At 30.9% G+C, this 19217-nt stretch overlaps 2 protein-coding genes across 14 annotated transcripts in view; one reads left to right on the plus strand and one right to left on the minus strand.

The window, feature by feature from the left end:
- LOC106469758 (carbonic anhydrase 2-like) overlaps positions 1-12036 on the plus strand; it is a 27088-nt gene extending 15052 nt beyond the window's left edge. For both annotated transcript variants that reach the window (XM_013930276.2, XM_013930271.2), the window contains exons 2-7: positions 2088-2285; positions 2835-2953; positions 4678-4773; positions 6579-6693; positions 8371-8477; positions 11429-12036. In XM_013930276.2, the coding sequence (XP_013785730.1) occupies positions 2088-2285; positions 2835-2953; positions 4678-4773; positions 6579-6693; positions 8371-8477; positions 11429-11563 (770 nt within the window). In that variant the 3' untranslated portion in view covers positions 11564-12036. The remainder of the gene's footprint in view (positions 1-2087; positions 2286-2834; positions 2954-4677; positions 4774-6578; positions 6694-8370; positions 8478-11428) is intronic.
- Positions 12037-15840: 3804 nt separating this feature from the next.
- LOC106469775 overlaps positions 15841-19217 on the minus strand; it is a 61797-nt gene continuing 58420 nt past the window's right edge. For all 12 annotated transcript variants that reach the window (XR_002613048.1, XR_002613060.1, XR_002613053.1 and 9 more), the window contains 2 exons: positions 18967-19099; positions 15841-17404 (listed from right to left, as the gene is read on the minus strand). Coding sequence is in view for 2 of the 12 variants with exons in the window: in XM_013930288.2 (XP_013785742.1) it covers positions 17174-17404; positions 18967-19099 (364 nt within the window). In the remaining 10 variants the exon portion in view is untranslated. The remainder of the gene's footprint in view (positions 17405-18966; positions 19100-19217) is intronic.

Below are 19217 nucleotides of genomic sequence, written 5' to 3' on the forward strand. Positions count from 1 at the left end.
ACAATTTGTTATATTGTGCTAGAACTGTTATATTTAAAGAAGTACTGTTTCAATAAAGATACTAATTTGGCCGGAAATGTTTTGCCGGTCTCTGCTAGTATTAAATTAAATAGAGCCCTTAAGTTATCTGTTTTGTTCCTAATACTCCTAACATTAAAATATTAGAAACTAAGCTTATTTGTAATTGTACTATGTGTATCTAACAACTTATCTTTAAAATTATAATTTAATCTATATTCTGAACTTCCTTTTTTCAGACTCCTCTTGCCATGGATATCCTATCAATCTGTTTATTCACAATTTCCCTCTCTACTTTGCAACTTTAGTTTAAACTGTATGTTTGTTTATTGTTAAGCACAAAGATACACAAAGGGCTTTCCATGCTTTGCCCACCATGAGTTTTGGAACCTGACTTTTAGTGTATAATCTGTCGGACAGTTTACAGAATTTTGAATAAATATATTTAGACCTTTCTCGGACATCCTACTACGTTACCTGCTTAAGTGGAGACTATCTCTAGCATATCATTCATCTGAACATTTTTTCAAACAGCCACATGTTGCATTAACCATATCCTTCATGATCTTTCATTTAAGGTTTTTATCCTGCTAAGTAATTTATTCCTATATCTGACCTGTGAGAGTACTCAAGAAAGTCACACATCTCAAACCATCTGTAAACCTTTGAAGGAGTTCTGTATACTTTTGTAACAGCTCTTTTCACTTACAACTTTCAACATCATTCACTCTTACATGCACTATAAAAATAGAATGTTTCTTGGTAGAAAATAAACTGTCAACATGCTTTATACTGTCCAGTACTTTAGTACCTGAAAAACAACAACTGTAGTCTTGGTCGTTTTGCACTTCCCACTATAGATAATTTTATGCATTTATTTAATGATAATCTATTCCTATTTGCAAGCAGCCACTGGTTCAAATCTATTATAGAATGGTACCTCAATGTTAACTGAACCTCTCTCTCATTAATTTTAACATTTTTGCTATTGTGAACTCTTGTAAAATTAGCATTCAAAATTTCATTTTCCCCCATAGTGACTTTTATCCTAACTCTAACCTATGCCTGTCTTACTTTCTGATTAATAATAACAGCTAATATTTTAACCCTCTATTAGCACAGTCTTCCTCAGTACAACCATTAAGTAAGTAAGCTTTGCAATGTAATGTAGTGTGTCTTTCCAAGTCTTCTGAAATTCACAATCAAACCCATCATTTTCAAACATAATTTACCCTGACTATTTCAACCTATCATTTCCACTCGTCATTGATAAGTGTCAGGTAAAATAATCTAATCAAAATTATGATGAAATTGATTAATTTCACAAAAACACAATCAACTAATTGAAATTAATTTTTTACTAATATTACTGTTTTAAATTATTCCAGCTATTCGGGTAATCAAAATATAGTCATTATGGCTTTTTATTACTATTTTTGATAAACTCAAGGTTGTTCAGCTTAATCAGTTAGGGCAGTGTTTCCAGTTATTACTATTTTTGATTATTCCAACTATCCAAGTCTCATGTTAGAATAACTGATTAGTTGAATGTTGGGCCTGAAGACAAAAGGTGGAAAACTTTCGAGATGTCGTCCGTTACAACAGGCAGTTGCCTTCCATTCTACAAAGTTTCATCATAAATACTTTGCTGAAACAATCTATCAAAGAATAGTTGAATGTAGCTGATTAATGAGCTCAACGACGAAACAGTTAGCAAATTCCACTAATTTCCCCTCTATAATATTTTATATTTGTAGTTTTTCTTTGCTCTTCACCTGATATTCCTGAATCAAGAACTAAAATTCACAGAAGAGAGATGTGTCACAAAACTAGTTACTAATATTTCATTAAAACACTTTGAATAATGCTCAGGTTGTTTTCAATATATATTTTTCATTTTACTTGGATGATTTCAAATTTATTATTTTTGATATATGTAAGTATTTATATACAACTATGCACATACAAATTCCTCAATTAACTATTTAAGTCATTTTGAAATTACTTATATAACTTTACATGCTGATGATGTCAGTTTTGGTGGATATTACTTTTTAGTTTTCCTACAGGACCAGCCACATGGTCTGACAAGTTTCCTGCTGCTGCTGGTAGCAGACAATCACCTATCAATCTTGATCCCTCTGTGGCAATAGTGGACCCAACACTAAATGATAACCCTCTAAAATGGGACTATAGCTCAGTAAAATGTACAACATTGTTAAATACTGGACATGGATGGAAAGTCCAAGTCAGCAGTGCGTCACCTAGTAAGTGTTTATACTGCTATGGTAAGAGATGATGCAGTAACTTTGTGTTTTTTTATAAACTAGACTTTAAGTAAATTTTTTCATGTTATTATTAGTTACATGTAACCCACAGAATCATTAAGAAATAAAAAAGTTCAGAAATATGGTTAACTCACTAAGACATTGTTTTATATTTTATTTTCTAACACAGTTTCAGTTAGTGCCATTTCAAGTTTTAATAAGGAAAAACATGGAAGCTGATATTATTTATTTAAATTTGGTCTTCTGCACAGCATCAGTTAAATTGTTAAAGGAATATATCAATAAATTCACAGAATTGAGACTGTTAGATCAACATGTGCTAGCAAACAGTTATAGCACTAGTAAACACATTTGGTATTGAATGCATAGAATTCAGGTAGTTATAAACAGTTAGTAAGTGTACAAGAGTGAAGTAAAATTTATGTATAATGTAGAAAAGGTTCAAATTTATTTACTTTCTTCATTTGATGTTTCAGTGTTTCTCATTCCTTTCTAATATTTTTTCAATATTCTCTAATTTATAAACAGACTTAGATGGAGGGCCACTTTCAAATAAATATCAGTTGATCCAGTTCCACTGCCACTGGGGAAAAAACAGTGAAACTGGCTCTGAACATACAGTAGCAGAAGAGATGTTCCCTGCTGAGGTTAGTCCTAGTTACTGATTCTATACTTTTAATAGTAAAATCTGAACATACAGTAGAATAAAGGTATGTTCCATGCTGAGATTAATTGTAGTTACTGATTCTATACCTTTGCTAGTAAAATCTAAACATACAGCAGCAGAAGAGATGTTCCCTGCTGAGGTTAGTCTTAGTTGCTGATTCTGTAATTGTGCTAATAAAATATGAAGATGTGATAGCTGAAGGAATTTTTCCTGCTATGTTTAATCTTAGTTACTGATTGTCCAATAGTAGTAACAAGAGCTGAACATACAGTGGCTGAAGATATTTTCACTGCTGAAATTAGTCTTATTTAATGGTTTTTATACTAGTAACAGTGCAGTAATTTATTTTTCATGATACCTATTCCTTGGTTCAGGTTTGAACCCAAGACCTGTCATATACCAGGCAAGCAATTTAAAAAAGTTAACTAAAGGGTTAACATTAACCTACTAGCAGTCATCCAAGTAAGTCATCTTTTAACAACTCTAACTATTTCATCCTTTCCCATTCTGAAAGAAGACCTGTTATTGTGCTTAATATAAGGTTGTGGAATATGGCCACTGTTTAGTAGACAATGTGGGGATTTTATTTTATTGTAGTATATCTTCTCACCTTGGATTTGACCCAGAGACCTGTCATATGCCAGGTAAGCACTTTACCAAATGAGCTGTAGGGTAAACTCACTATTACACTACTAAAATCAGAATATACAGTGGTAGAATGGATGTTTCCTACTGAGGTTAGACTTTGTTACTGATTCTTTACTAATAATAGTAAGATCTGAAAATGCAGTACTGAGACTAGTCATGGTTAGTGATTCTGTAATAAATCTACCAAGATCTGAAAATATAGTAACTGGTGAAATGTTAATCCGGAGTGAAATTAGTTTTAACTTGTGATTCTCTACTAGTATAAGTGAGATCGGAACAAACTGGCAGAATAAATATTCCTGCTAAGGTTAGTCTTAGCTGCTTGTTATACTAGTAATCTTTTAAAATACTCTATCTCAAAAGATGTTGCTAAGTTCAGTTATGGCTTTGAAACATTATATAAGTGTGCTAAGACAATTTTAATACTAATATTTCTTACTAATGTCAAACTTTGCATTAGTAATACCAGAATTCATTGAGTTAAAGAATGAACCCTGTTGATCAGATTTGTATTAATTTAAACAGAAAAGTTATTGGATTATTGGTTAGAACAAAATATATTGTATGTGCATATGCAGAGGTAAAAACTATTAAGATTAACTTTAACCCTTTTACTTTAGTTACTAGAAATTGTATATATGCTATTAAAATCATGCACACAGGAGAGATGAATCATCCTGAGAACAGCCTTTCACCCAATTTTTTATCAGTACACATTTTTCAGTAAAGTATGTTTGAGTAGATAGGTAACAAGACAGTATGTATTATACATGATTTTCATGATGACTTAATTGCAAAGAAAGAAGGATGTTTTGTTTTCACAATTTTAAGAATTACCACAGATGATTCTACCAAAGCTGGTATAGTTTAATATATAACTATTATTTTCATTCGTCAACTTATAATAATAATTTTTATGATTAATTTCTTCAACTGATGCTTTAAATATAGATCTCCATTATATATATATTGAGATGAAAGTGAATAAAAAACAAGTTAACGAATATTTTTTTTATTAATTCATTCAGTTTACTTTTTTTTATATGAATTTTTCAGATCCATCTAGTTCATTGGAATTCTGAAAAGTATGAAAGTTTTGAAAAGGCAGCATCTGAAGAGGACGGACTAGCAGTATTGGGTATATTTCTACAGGTAAGTAAACTAATGACATTACTACATGACCACAGAAGACTAATCATAATATTATAACACATGGATAAAAAGGAACCATTTGATTCTTCAAGGCTATCTTTTTCACACCCACCTTGAGAAAAGTAAAATTTAGAACTTTGCTTTATTTTTCAGGAAATCATCAAGTAAATCGCTGGCCTTTATAGAAGTAGATGAAATCTTATTCCATAATTCAATCTCCTTTTTAAACAAATAAAAATGCCTTAACTGAAGCCAAGCCTCTTTTTTCCCAACTATTAAACTTGTGTCCTTTGGTCCTATTGTTTTCAGAACAGAGCATAAATAAATCAGAGGCCCCCTAATAATCTTGTAATCTTTAACAAAATAAACTCTTAGTCTTCATTTCTCATTTCTATGCCATCCATAGAATCATCATAGGAGACCTTATCTAAACCCTTATCCTTTAAGGATGGGGTGTGCTGAAAAGTAATACAATCATGATCTAACACCATCAGCAAATGCACAGCTTCCTTATACTTTAAGCCAGAGAGTTATGCTGCACTCCTAGTTTTTGAACCATTATTTGTAGAGCTTTTTTTTTTCAGAATTTATAAATATTTCCGATACAGAATTAAGACATTATCTATAAATTCTAGAGAAACTCTTATCATTCCTTTTAATAATAGAGTAAGATCAACAACTCATGAATCCATAAAGAAAAAAAGAGAGAGTGAGGATTGCATATTTGATCTTTAACCTCCTTTAAAACCCTGTGGAAAACCTTATCTGATCCAGGTACAAGCTTTATCTATTTTCAATCTTTCTGTTTGCCATCAAAAGTCAATTACAATATTTTTTTCATAGAATTCTTAAAGATCAGTAATATTTGTAACATCTTCTTGTAAGAACAGAAGAGTTTATTTTAAAGATTAGCCATCTCTTAGTCTTCAACTAAAACTTTACTATCAACATCCTTTAAGGGCTGAATCCCCATTTTATCATTTGCTTACCTTAGACAAAAAAATCTTTGCTGTTATTTTAGCATATCAACCAGCTGTTCTCATAATCCTTTTTCATTTTCTAATTTTGTTGAACCAAATCCATATTTTTTTTTAGTTGTGTAAATTTGCCATCCTGTCTGTCACTTTAAGCTTCTTAATTTTCTCTTTTATTTCCAGTTATCCTTTTCCATTTCTTAGAAACAGTCTATCTTGAATTAAAAGAAGTTTTAAGAATTTCCCAAACCTATCTCACATCACCTTTTAACTCATTATTCCAAGTTACTAATGATTAATCCTGTCTCGTAGCTTAAAAATGATTGACTTTATGAAAATTAGGAAATAAAGTTGAGTTTCTTTTTATCTCATTGTGCATCAAAATATCAAGCACTTCTTTGTACTCACAGCAAAATAATAACAAATAATATAATACAAGAAATTATACTACAAGTCTAGAGGAGGCTAGCTGTATTGAGCAGGTTGGTACATGTCCTCAGAGGCAAATTTGAAATAGAAATGTTTGTACATGTCAGTTAGGGCCCACCTGTTTTGCAGGTATTTGTAAGTTTTCTGATTGCTGTTATAACTAGTGATGATTTTCACACTTTTGTTTTTGGATAAAAGTACTTTGCTATAATTTGTAGATCACATAAAAAGTTAACTTTAACAGTGGTGGTGGTATTGATATGTGACAGTCCTTCTTTATAATTGATCGTAAAGTAACAATACATCTATACAAACACAGGGTGAAAGGTTCTTTACATCATAAATAATAGAGACTCTCTACCTTGATTTTAATAGGTAAAAACATATTTATCATGTCTGTAGGTAGGAGATGAACATCCTGAATTGAGAAAACTTTCCGATCTCATGCCCAGTGTGAGATATAAAGACGATAAACTTCCTCTTCCCAGAAGATTTGATCCTGCAACACTTATCCCTAGTAAGATTTATCCAACAGTTTATCATTTTCCCATGTTAAGTTTTTCTTCAGGCATTTTTATCTTTGCCAGATATCTGTTTAGTTAATGTAGCATTTTGCTATGGTAAGGTACATGTAAAATAGAAACAAAAATAGAGGCGTCTCACTTTTCTAAGTTATATTTCATGTATACATGTATAAAAGTAAAACCACAACATGATATCATTTCACAATAGTAAGAAAGGGTTAAACTAGTTGTAAGGAAACGAGAGAAGTGTGTGTGTGTGGTCAGAGTTACAGCCAAATTACCTTCTTTGAGACTTGATAGATGCTGTTTGCTCAAAACATTGTCTGCAAATTTCTATTTCTTTAAGTCACTTTAACCATTTCTTTACGTTTTCAGCTGTATAAAAGTAAAACATTTAACTCTGACCTTGATCTCAGCTACTGACAGTATTAGCAAATAGTTGCTAGTTATTTTTTTCTCTACTAGTTAATATTCACTTATATTAACTGTAACAATGACAAAATTAACTATTTCATATATTAAGTGTTAATAAATATGTCTGTACCCTGTTTATGTTTAAATCTTCTGTGTTATATATTCTTTTCAAATATTCTAATTTTATTTCAACTATTTCAAAAAAAACATGGATGGAAACTGGTGTATCTAGACCACAAGTGTCTGGATTAATAAAGCTATCTCACACCTGATGACCACTCTGTACTAAAAAGTATTTTATTTTTAAAAGTTACAGTTTGAATTCAGAAAGCTGGTAATTTTTCTTCTGAACTGTAATGTAATGCTTTCTAAGTTTTACCAGCAGAACTGCAGCACTAAGTACATTATAACCCTAATTAAATGACAAATGTGGAGCACTTTTTTTGGGTATGTTAGCTTTAATGAGTTATGCAAGATATGTAATACATTTTTATAACTACGTTATTAACTACAGCTAGTATTTAGTGATTAGTTTATTAGTGTAAAGTAAGGTAATATTTACTTTGCTTAATTGTCTTTACAAAATTTTACTATATTCAGTAAGGTAAATTAAAGGTAGTACTTTTATTGTGTCAAGTTACGAGACCAACTTAGACTACACAGACTATTGTATCATTCTGATGGATTTTTTCACACTTCATTATCCTAATTTATTCAAACAACAGTTTGAGATATTTGATTTTGTAGTTCTTCATTCTGATCATTTGCTACAAAGAGAGTTTTATCTAATCATTCAATGTGCAAATAATTACCAGTTAGCCCTTTTTTTTAAAATAATCTTTTGTCTCACCACCAACTTCACTGAGTACTGTTGTTTTCAATTTTATGTTTACTTGTTTAAATATTTTCTGTTGAAAAACATTGCAAGTGGAAATTATCCTTATATTGAAGAACTTACAGTCTCACTGTTGGTTGAACAATATTTAAATGAAAACATGTAATATAAGAACACTTGCATTTTCATAATTCTTAAGTCTTGTTTAGTGCCCATGATTTGGCCAAGTGTAGATGTAAGTTGATGTAATATGTGTTTATATTTCATATACAGGATGTTTGTCTAAAAGTCTTTTAAAAGTTGTTTTATCATAAGTACTGTAAGAACATTGGTTGTGTTTTTACAAAAAACCATGTATATTTTCTAGGTTTTATTTTTACCTTTATGAGTAAAAGTTCTATTTCTTTATGTTTATTTGTAGATAACAAAGCCTACTGGACATATCCAGGATCACTAACAACTCCACCATGTTACGAAAGTGTCACCTGGATTGTGTTTAAGAACTCTGTGCAGGTATCGGAAGATCAGGTGAGAGCTGTACTTGGAGAAAAAATAACTTTCTCATGTTTCTTTTAAATTTGTATTTAAATTAGTACTAATTAAACCAAATGCATGCTAGAGGAATGTGACAGAATCATAATAATTGTTTATTATTCATTATATTTCTCTTAAAGATTCTTGATCAGATAGGAACTTCTATACCAGGAACTGTGATATAAGTTTTGTATTTTCTTTTAAGGTTACTTGAATATAAGAAAAAATATGCTTAACATAATATTTTCTAAACCTAGGAGTAAACTATAGAAATTGGAATACTTTTTGTGTACTAGTCTTTAACATTTTTGTGGTTACATAAACTATATTTTATTGCTTCATTATTTAATTGGTCCAAGATAGCACTTGAGGAAAGGTTGTGATCAGCTAGCAGAAGAAAGAATAACTGTTACTTAGCATTAGCAAGTGTGTGTATGGTGTTTTGATATCCATGATACACTCATTTAGCTTGCAGTTGTAAGGTACTCATGATACTGACTTAAAATAAATTATATAATTACTTTACAGTTGCTTAACTTGTGGCCATAAGACACTTGTAGTATAAAAATAGATAAATTATATACATATAATTAGTTGTTTTTTTTAAATCTGGTATCAGGTATAAATTTCTGTAATGTCTCAAAGTATTTCATAACTATATTATTCTTTTTAAAAGTACATTAGAAAAATATTATTATTGTGATATCAAAACAAAGGTTAGGTAGAAAGTACCCTGCATATGCCTATTGCAGTGAGTAGGTTAAATGTAGCACAAAAGCATTCATTCTTTCATTACATCAACTGTGTGGATAGTGTGTTGGAATATGGATCTTTGGGTCTGTTATAAGGGTGAAAGACAAATCCTACTATTTGGTCAGACACCAGTATCACAAGAGTTGGCAGTGGATGTTGTTGACTAGCTACCCTCCCTCTAGTTTATCAGTTCAAAATTGGGGATGAATAGCTCAGATAGTCCTTAAGAATTAATTAGCTTTGTAAAAATATCTGAAAACAAATATCAAATATGGAAAAACAGTTTATTACCTCTCCATAAAAGGATATTAAAAAGCAAGTTTCAGTTTTATCTTGAATGTCACTAAACTTGTAGATGATACATACACAGTGTAAACTTTACATTCAGTCTCTAGTTCATCAGTATTTTACAATAATATAATTTGGGGAAAAAATTTCTTTGTGAGGGTTGCACTTAGCCAATTTATTTTGTCATAATCAGCTCTATGTAGCTATGTTCTGGGTGGAAATGTTGTTTACAAGGATATTTATAAATAAATTTTCTAATATGAATTTCTTAGTTTTAGACCATGGCAGCTTGAATTATCACAACTTTGTATATCTTGTTGAATTTTGACACTTTCTACTAGCAGAATGATATTCGTTGTTAATATGAATTTCTTAGTTTTAGACCATGGCAGCTTGAATTATCACAACTTTGTATATCTTGTTGAATTTTGACACTTTCTACTAGCAGAATGATATTCGTTGTTAATATGAATTTCTTAGTTTTAGACCATGGCAGCTTGAATTATCACAACTTTGTATATCTTGTTGAATTTTGACACTTTCTACTAGCAGAATGATATTCGTTGTTAATATGGATTTCAGTCCATCCATTGCATAAGAATATAAAGATGAAGGAGAAAAAGAAATACACAAAAAAACAGTTATATGTATAGGTGTAAGGATTACTAAGAGTGACTTTTATAGATGTTAATAATTTTCATGTAATGCTGTACCATCAAAATGATTTTTAAAGCCAATTTTTAGAATATTATTTACATCAGTTTATGTTAATAAAAACATATTTTATTTTATTTCAGATAGGTCTGCTGCATAATTTTCTAAAATTTTGTGTACAAATTCAAAATTTTTTTTTAGTTCTGAAATTTCTGTTTTATAAGTGCAGAAACATGGTTTACTAGATAAAGCTTTTGAAGGAGGCATGTTATAAAGTTGTCCTGCTGTTAACAAGTACATAAACAGAAGTGACTAATTAAAACCTTTTAAGGTGATTTAGCACTGAAAATATCAACACTGTGGAGGTGAATATTAAGTTTTAAAGGAAATTTTAGAAAGAGCATATCTTAGTGATGAAATATTCAATATGTGGTTAGATAAATAGTGAATTGAAGTACAACTCTATATATTTTGTTCAATTTTGACATGTTGTACTAGTAGTCTACTGTTGGCAGTGGGTTTTCTTATTTGATAAATTGCACAATGTTGGATAATTACACTACCCAGTAATTTGTATACTCCTTAAAATTATCCTTTTTTTTATGTAACTTTTTACTAGTGCATTGTTTTGGGTCCTTTTAAATAACGTGAAATATGTATCAATTCTAATTGAAATCTATTATGGACTTAATTTATGAACATCTTATCTAACCCCAGAACTATTATTATATTTCATCTATTTTTCAAATACATTTTCGTAAATAGAGCTTGGCCAACTTTTATTTGCATTAGCTCAGTCAATGACAAGTTGTTCTTACATGCCTACACTTCCCTGTAGCTGTAATTTATAGATGATTAAACTGAGTCATTTTGACATGGTTTGACCACACAGATTTCTTTTGTCTTTGGTGAAGTTATTAAAGCTCCAACAACTGTTTCCTACATTTCTGCTATATAAACAGAAGTACAATATGACCATTGTGATATTAATTTTCTAGTAGCTGAACAGGTACAATGCTTATGTACTTTGTTGTTAAGCCTTAGTAAAGATTGTTTTTGCTTTTCCTTCAACACATTTGTCCTTGGTTTATTTGATTTTTCTATTCTGCAGAACTTGTTCTATCACTGTACTTCCTATTGTTATGCTTTTAAACTTACTTGTTGTTAACTGATTCTGCTTAAGAATACCACATTTAAAATAACCGTTTTAAAGAAAATAGTTTTTACTATAAACTTTTTTTTTTACTTAGCTGGAAGCATTCCGTAAACTTCAGTCTTATTGTGAAGGCCAGAAACCTCCTGGAGGTGAACTGAATGGCTGTATTGTAGAAAACTATCGCCCACCATTACCTTTAGGAAATCGGGAGTTGCGAACTGCATCATAATATTCCACCACTTTTTATCACTTTCAGTTTTTTACATTATATCAGATGTTTTTATTGTTTTAAGCTAATTCAAAGTTTTTAGGTTACAAACTATAATTTTTTTCATTAAATACCAAAATTAAGCTGTGATTAAATTACGATGAATCTAATAGTTTTTTCATATATATATACAGTGCACTGTTCTTGCTGATTGAGAAATCCCTTAGTTTTGTTACTTATGAATAGTATATGCTTTTCATTATTTAGTTATAACTGATGACAAATTTTGGAAAATGTGTTAGACAATTGTAAGTTATACAAATAGAAAGTTTAGGCACAACAAAAGGTAAATTATACACATATATATCAAATAGAGGTAAATTGCAATATTGTTATTATACAAGAAAGTAAATTGCAAAAATCTAAATTTTCGTTAGAATGTTATATATATATATATATATATAGTCAAATATGAATTAAAATTTGTCTTAACGTGATGGTCTGTTTCAGTTGTAGTATGTTATTATTTCATACATATTGGTGGCATTTGGTTAATGAAATATATAATACATTTTATCTTCAACAAACATTTACTTTTGCAAATCTTACAATAAAAAAGCTTCATATAAAGTATTCTGTGAAAACAAAAAAACCACTCTAAATCTCAGGAAAAAGCAACTTCAAGTCTTTAGTATATTCTACAGTAGTCACAAACATGGATTATCTCAATTCTTTATATAGAAATTTCAAAGTTGTAGTTTGTAATTATGGCAAAACTACTAAGGCTGTCTGTTACCATACCTAATTTTGGACTACTGACACTTTAGCATCACTTTACCACTCACACTAAATAATTGACTGTCATCCTTATTATGCATCCACAACTGGTAATATTTTGAGTATCACAAACATTAAAATTCAGCTCACTGACTCCAAGATCCAGAGCTCTACCACAAGACCAAACCATATCCTTCAAGGTTAAAAAAAAATGTTCTGGCACAGTGCTCACTTTTCTCTACAAATTTGTCACAAGCCTTCTTTCTGTCAGGTGTTATACACCAACCTTTTTTTTTTCAATCTTTAGTTTTTGATAATATTTAATCTGTTTTGGAATTTATATATTAAATGAACAAGGTTGTGAAAAGATTATTTCATTGGAAATGTTTTGAGATCCTCTTATGCAGTCTTTTTGTGTTTGTTTGGTGTTAAACAATGAGGGTTATTGTAAATGGTCTTAATTGTCGAGTTTCTACAGCAAGTTTGTGCTCATGTACTAAACATACTTTCTTGAGGATCCTTTCACTTTGGTACTTATGTCCAACCTAGCATCAAGAAAGATCAAAGTGGTAGTTTTGGATGCTTCTTCGAGTTTCATTCATTTTTGGTTTATAAACATACAGAACATTGGTCAGAAATTGACCCCTTCTCAATCAGTTTTGATTCTGGCTTATCTTCCTTTCATGTGATATGTGTGAAGGACAAAATCCAAAATGTCCATCTTTACATCTATGTTCATTTAGACTCACAGAAGTTTCTTAGTTTGCTTTCCACAAAGGGATGGTATATCATTTTTAAGCATTGTCTTCATGCCTCGTGTCTTTTACCAATTACATAAATAGTTGGTATAGTAAAACTCATAATAATTTTAATCAGATCTTATCTTCCTGGCAGTGTTTAGGTTTGCAGTAAGGTATAATAGCTTTTTAACTACAGGCTTTTGCATGTTACATGCCATTGTTGGAACACTGACAAACGAGTGCAGAAAAAAAAAAAGGAATAAAACACTATGAAATATAGTTTGTACTAATTTTAGTTGCAATTGACAGTTAACACCTAACTAGCAATAGCAGTGAGAATGAGGTATGGCTCTTTAACTGTAGCAGTCATACTTACAACTTCCACATGTACAAGTAGAATGACAGGATTGAGCTTCTTAAAGCTAGTGTCTTTATTATTTTTACAAGTCTTTCACTTACAAATGGGGATAAGCTGTAGCCGTTTAAATCCAGTGTCTATTATTTTTACATGTTGTTCTTTCTAAATGAAAGGTTTAACTCTTGAATTATAGCATTTGTTTTTAAAAAACTTTCAGATCTTTTACCCCTGAATGAGGACACTATTTTTAATGTATTATTATTATTATTATAGGATAATATTTTTTATTAATTCACTCAGTGTGTGTTTGTGTAGACACAGCTTAACAATAAGTAAACAGACATATGTGAGAATTCAAATCAATCATCTATGTGACATCACCTGCAAATAACTCCAAAGTATAACTACAGATGTATTTCAGTAAAGACCACAATATAAAAGCAAAGAATCTAGGGAATTGACCATATTTTTCATAAGGTCACAGAGTTGGATGATGGAAGGGTGGTCAAAGTCAGTGGGAAATTACTAGGTTACTTCCAGTACCATTCTTTATAGTACATAGGGTGACAATACAATTCCATTCACATCTGAAAACAATAGTTTCTGAACCCACGTGCCCCAAACCAACTGAAGAGGTTTTTTGAAGAAGTGAAGAGAATGATCCACATGAAATGGCTGCTACTGTTGCAGGGCAGGTACAAGTATGCTCCAATAGCACCTGAATTTGCCTTCATAGTATGGGCTACAATGTTAGAGTAGTTAACTGAAAACCACTCCTCACTGCAAGAAATATCATATGCTGACAACATTTAAGGCATTGTAATGTTTTCCAGCAAATCGACATTCACACAATTCTTAGATAGTCAGTGCAGCTGGAATTGATGAGCAATATCTCAAGAACTATCATGGAATTTCTGAAAGCCACAACAAAATACTACGGTAATGTTTTTACAGTGTAAGGTGTCTTATAGACAGCTACTGGTTAAATGAAAAGACAGTCACTATTGTTTGGAGTATGGAAATTCTCAAACATGTCCTACTTGTATACACTTATGACCAGACAAGACAGTATTTCATGCAAGTAGTGGTGCCTGTTCTATCATCCTGAGTCTCGTATAACAAATGCTTGAAGGTGTTTTAACTGTTCTCATGTAGCCAGGCCACTAGATATGATCCCTATCAAGCATGTGTAGTATGTCCTTATTGGTTCCCTCCAACATATAGGGACACTCTGATAAAAGTTCTTAGCCAGGAGTGGAAAGCAATCCTGTAAAAAACATATATAAACTTATTTATGCCACAGATGATAATCTTGCACCCTTTGTTTCATGTTTATTTAATAAAATGACATTATTTCTGGGGTGAGTATCTATTTATTTATTGGTAGGCTGTGTGTGTGTGCATACACCTTGTTACACATTTAAACTACGTTTTTAGCATTTTCTTCTGTTGCTTGATGATTTACAGTTTTCCAGCAACTATAAGAAAATGTAAGGCAATACTAAAACTTCCATTCATTTGGCTAGTTTTTTTTTGGCTCTTTTACAAATATAATCCTTATACATGTGCATTAAACTCATCTTGTTACAGCCTGTTTTTACACAGTTTTTAATCTATTTATTATGGCAGTGTGTTCATGGCTTCTAGCATTCTATTTTTCAATGATAACTTAAAATGTTTTAACTAGCATGAAATATTGGGTCATGTGATGATGGTTAGTTGTAAAGTGTCATTTGAGATTTAGTGTGAAGCAAAAGTCCATACTAGCATATACAATTCTACATTTGAGTAGTTAAGCTTTTTGTGTAAATTGTGATGAAGTCTTTACATTGTCACATAAAAAGGAGCATGAAATACTACTCTTAGTTTTCCTTATTGGGAAAAATAAGCCCTATAATATAAAATCATATTGGAAACAACATTTTTAACTATTTCTTTAGACCAACATCACCAACCATAGAATATTTCAGCACAGGCTTTCTTTTCTCTGTAGCTGACATGCAAACATCCTACGAGTCATTTTTTTTTTTTTTAATTAAGAGAGCCACTTAAGTTAATCTTACGTTAAATATATCATTAGATTACAAACTAAATTAGAGAGTCAGTTTTTCCAAACATAAAAAAAATTATGCAAAACTAGAACAGTCTTATATTGTGGATTTAAAATATTATTACTCTGTTGCATCTAAAGCTACAAGGTTTTGTTGAATTCAACAAGAACACTTCTAACAGATTAAGGGATGAAGGGGGTTCTGATGTAGTTTTCTAGTAGCATGGCCAAACCAAACCAGAATATTTTGTTTAAAACCAGTGTAACAAATAGTAAATTTCTGTTAACAGGGTTTTCTTGAATCTTGAAAAATTAGGGCTGTAAAATACTTCCTTTGTGTGTATTTATAAATGATGTTTACAGCTTGAGATAATGAAATTAGAAAACTTATTTTAATAAAAAAATACAGCATTCACAATTATAATTTAATTTTCTACAATATATATTTTAACAAGTTTAAAGCCCACAGACAAAAATACTAAAACAGTTTTAGGTTCCCATAAAAACAACACAATACTTTCTACAAGTTCTCAAAAATTATCAAATTTATGATTGACACATCAAACTAAATATCTTTCATGTTTGAAAACACTTCGATTTGTTTTAAGTCTGTTATATAGATCTTAAAAATATATGCATCAATAATACACATTAAAAAGTCAATGCTTTCCAATTATTCAAATTTTATTTATACAATTTAAAGTAAATGAAAACCAACTTTTAGTCACACATATGGCTATTTTGTCCTGTCTTCAGTTGGAAACATCTCAGTCATAAACCAATGTCAAGTTCATGGAGTTGCATATTCATATTATAACAAGGTGAAAATACCAGGATGTAAAGCCAACTGAGGTTGCAAGACCTCAGAATGATTAACATAATAAAATGAAAAGTATATGGAATTGAAAAAGTATAGTGCTAGAACATTGGAATGAAAATGCCAAGTTGTATGTATTGCAGAATGTAAACACTGAGTTATCAGTATTGTAGAATCAAAACACTACCATGTTTGAGCACTGGTATAAAGGTTACTTATGGTATAGGCTTTTCAATGTTAAATTATACATGTGACTCTCAACAAGATGTAGCTAATGGCCTCAGATTGAGTTTTTTTTTCCTTAAAAAAATACCAAATGAAGTTACAAATAATCTTTTAAACTTTTGTACCTGGACAGAATGACTAATTTAATGGATGACTAGATGCTTTTAAATCAGAGACATAAAAAATAACTAAAAAAAGTAAATACAAGCTAGCACTACACTTGTAAAGAACAGACAATAAAGAAGTGTGAGAACACTTACAAATTAAAATAATCTGTAAATGGTACATAAAGAGAACATTTGAATAACTTACAAAAACTTAAATCCAAATTAATGTGCTTTGTCATATGGGTGTCAGACTTTAAAAATAGGTTGGCCTTTATTAGGCATCAAGTATGATACTTATAAAAGTCACTGCTTTCTAATTCTACAAAAATTGTTAAACAATTTATAGCAATTGAAAACCAACTTTTTTGTCAAGCACTTAGTTATTTTTATCATGTCTCCACATTTGGTAAACGAGGATTGCTGAAAATCAAGCTACCCTGTCATTCCCTCACCCAGATCCTTCTAAAAATTGTGGATCTGATGCATCATTATTAAATAGTGTCAATTGTAATTGCCACTAAGCAAGTGTTTACAGCCTTCTTCACAACCAGCGTTTATCACGAGGGCATTAATGTTGGCAATATTTGATATTGTGGTCTGTGTAAGATTGAAGATTCTTCAAGTCCAAAGTTGTGAACACCTGGAAAATTCTGCCAAGATAGTGCAACTTCGTAAGATGGGGGACTCTGATCAAACTGAAAACGTGTTCCTTTCTTGATAGCATCGTCATAAGGTGGGGGAGGTGATGGTGTCACAGGTTCTTGTGGTGCACCACTTATTGTCACGATCTGTTTGAGAGGAACATGTTTTATTATACATAGGTATTTTCTATTTCATAGAGCATCTGTACATTATTTCATTACACCATATGTTTAATCTTTAAATTTTATATTTGATAATAAAACTTATGAAGTTAATATTCAAATCTATATTGATGTAGATATATCACCGACTTTTCACAGCTGTCTTAATAGCATTTAAATCGATATTTTTCACGAGATAACATACTGTTACGTCTCTAGTCGTTAGTTAATTTTCCATAAAAATTCTTTCCGAAGAAACTTTACCGATACAAGTCCCTTCTTAAATAAAACCGGTTTATTCTTTCTGAATACAACTTTGCGATACACTTAATTTCAACAGTCGCGCTATAACAAACGCCATAATTCACAACGAACGTCTCACGTGCTCGACTCAACAATACTCTGTCCGCAGTTCAATTACACATTGTTCCCGTCGCTTCTTGGCCGGTCTTATATATACAAGACTACCACATATTTAGTAGTCTCCCGACGCTTCATGAACGTTCTAGAAGCGCGTGGCGTGTTACTAGTGACACGTGACCTCCGCTGTCGTAACAATACTAAAGAAGTGCTTTGTAAGCAATATAAACGAACAAAAAGCGTGTATGTGTGTTAAAATCTACATCGCCTTCTAGGCTCAGGAACTTGTTTTGGTTATTATTCTGCATCTAAAGTCGTAAGTACTGTAATTACGTTTACGACTGCCTTGATTATATTATGAACTGACATTTGACTGATGTAATCAATTATGTTACTTCTCCACCAGCTCCATCCCAAATGGTACCGCCAATTTCGTCAAGTTTTTTTCCTATCTGAAATTGTAATACGTAACAATTGTCAGTATTATTACAGTTAATCCCACTAATTACTGTTGGAATTTCCTATGTATTTTACATAGAAAGTAAGTGATGGCAAGTTCTTTACACTAAGAATTGTAATAGGGAAAACCATCAAATTTCTCATCATGATGTAATATCTGGTCCTACTGGTAACCAATCGAGGTTTTCAGGGTTAACAACTAGAAACGTTTCAGCACTTCAAACTACTCTGTGCAATTTTCTTAGAGGGCCCGTCCGTACTGATCAGGTATAGGTATGGAAATTTATAAAAAAAAATTTCATTACTTTGGCGGCCCGTCAATCTATCCCGATTTCACTGACGTTAAATGCGCCATTTTTAACAACTGATTAATAGTATTATTTTCAAGCATAGGCCATCAACTAACAATAATAATTTCTAATTATAGTATTTTGGCACTTGTGTATAAACTTAAAATCATCAATAATATTCAACGTTAAACTGGTACACAGTTAAAAACATTTTATTTATGATTTGAATAATAATTTCTGTTTTAGAAAAAAATAATCCTGCATACTTTAGTATAATGAATGTTTTGATACAGGTATATTATACTTTTTATACAAGTGAAAACTAAATAAAAAAACTTAAAAATTTTACCTAAAGAAAATATTTCCTAAGATACAAAAGGTAACCTTAGATTTTACAAACAGCAGGTTTGCCAGTGTAACGTGACAAAGTACACATACATGCCGATGTCCTTGTACGTTCGAACTCCTCGTAAGTCCACAGTGTGATGTCTCAAAATCGTCATCGTAAATTTTCTTATTGCAACAGTAACAGATGAGACATATTAGCAATATAATTACACCAAATATTCCCCTGCAAAGAATAACAATTATACAATTTTACATGGCCTACGTATAAATCAAACATTAGAATTGCTTTACCTTGTAACGTTTATTTTTTTAAAGGACATTATAATGATGTGCAAAACCAA

Source organism: Limulus polyphemus, unplaced genomic scaffold (assembly GCF_000517525.1).
Source record: "Limulus polyphemus unplaced genomic scaffold, Limulus_polyphemus-2.1.2 Scaffold98, whole genome shotgun sequence".
Taxonomy (NCBI): domain Eukaryota; kingdom Metazoa; phylum Arthropoda; class Merostomata; order Xiphosura; family Limulidae; genus Limulus; species Limulus polyphemus.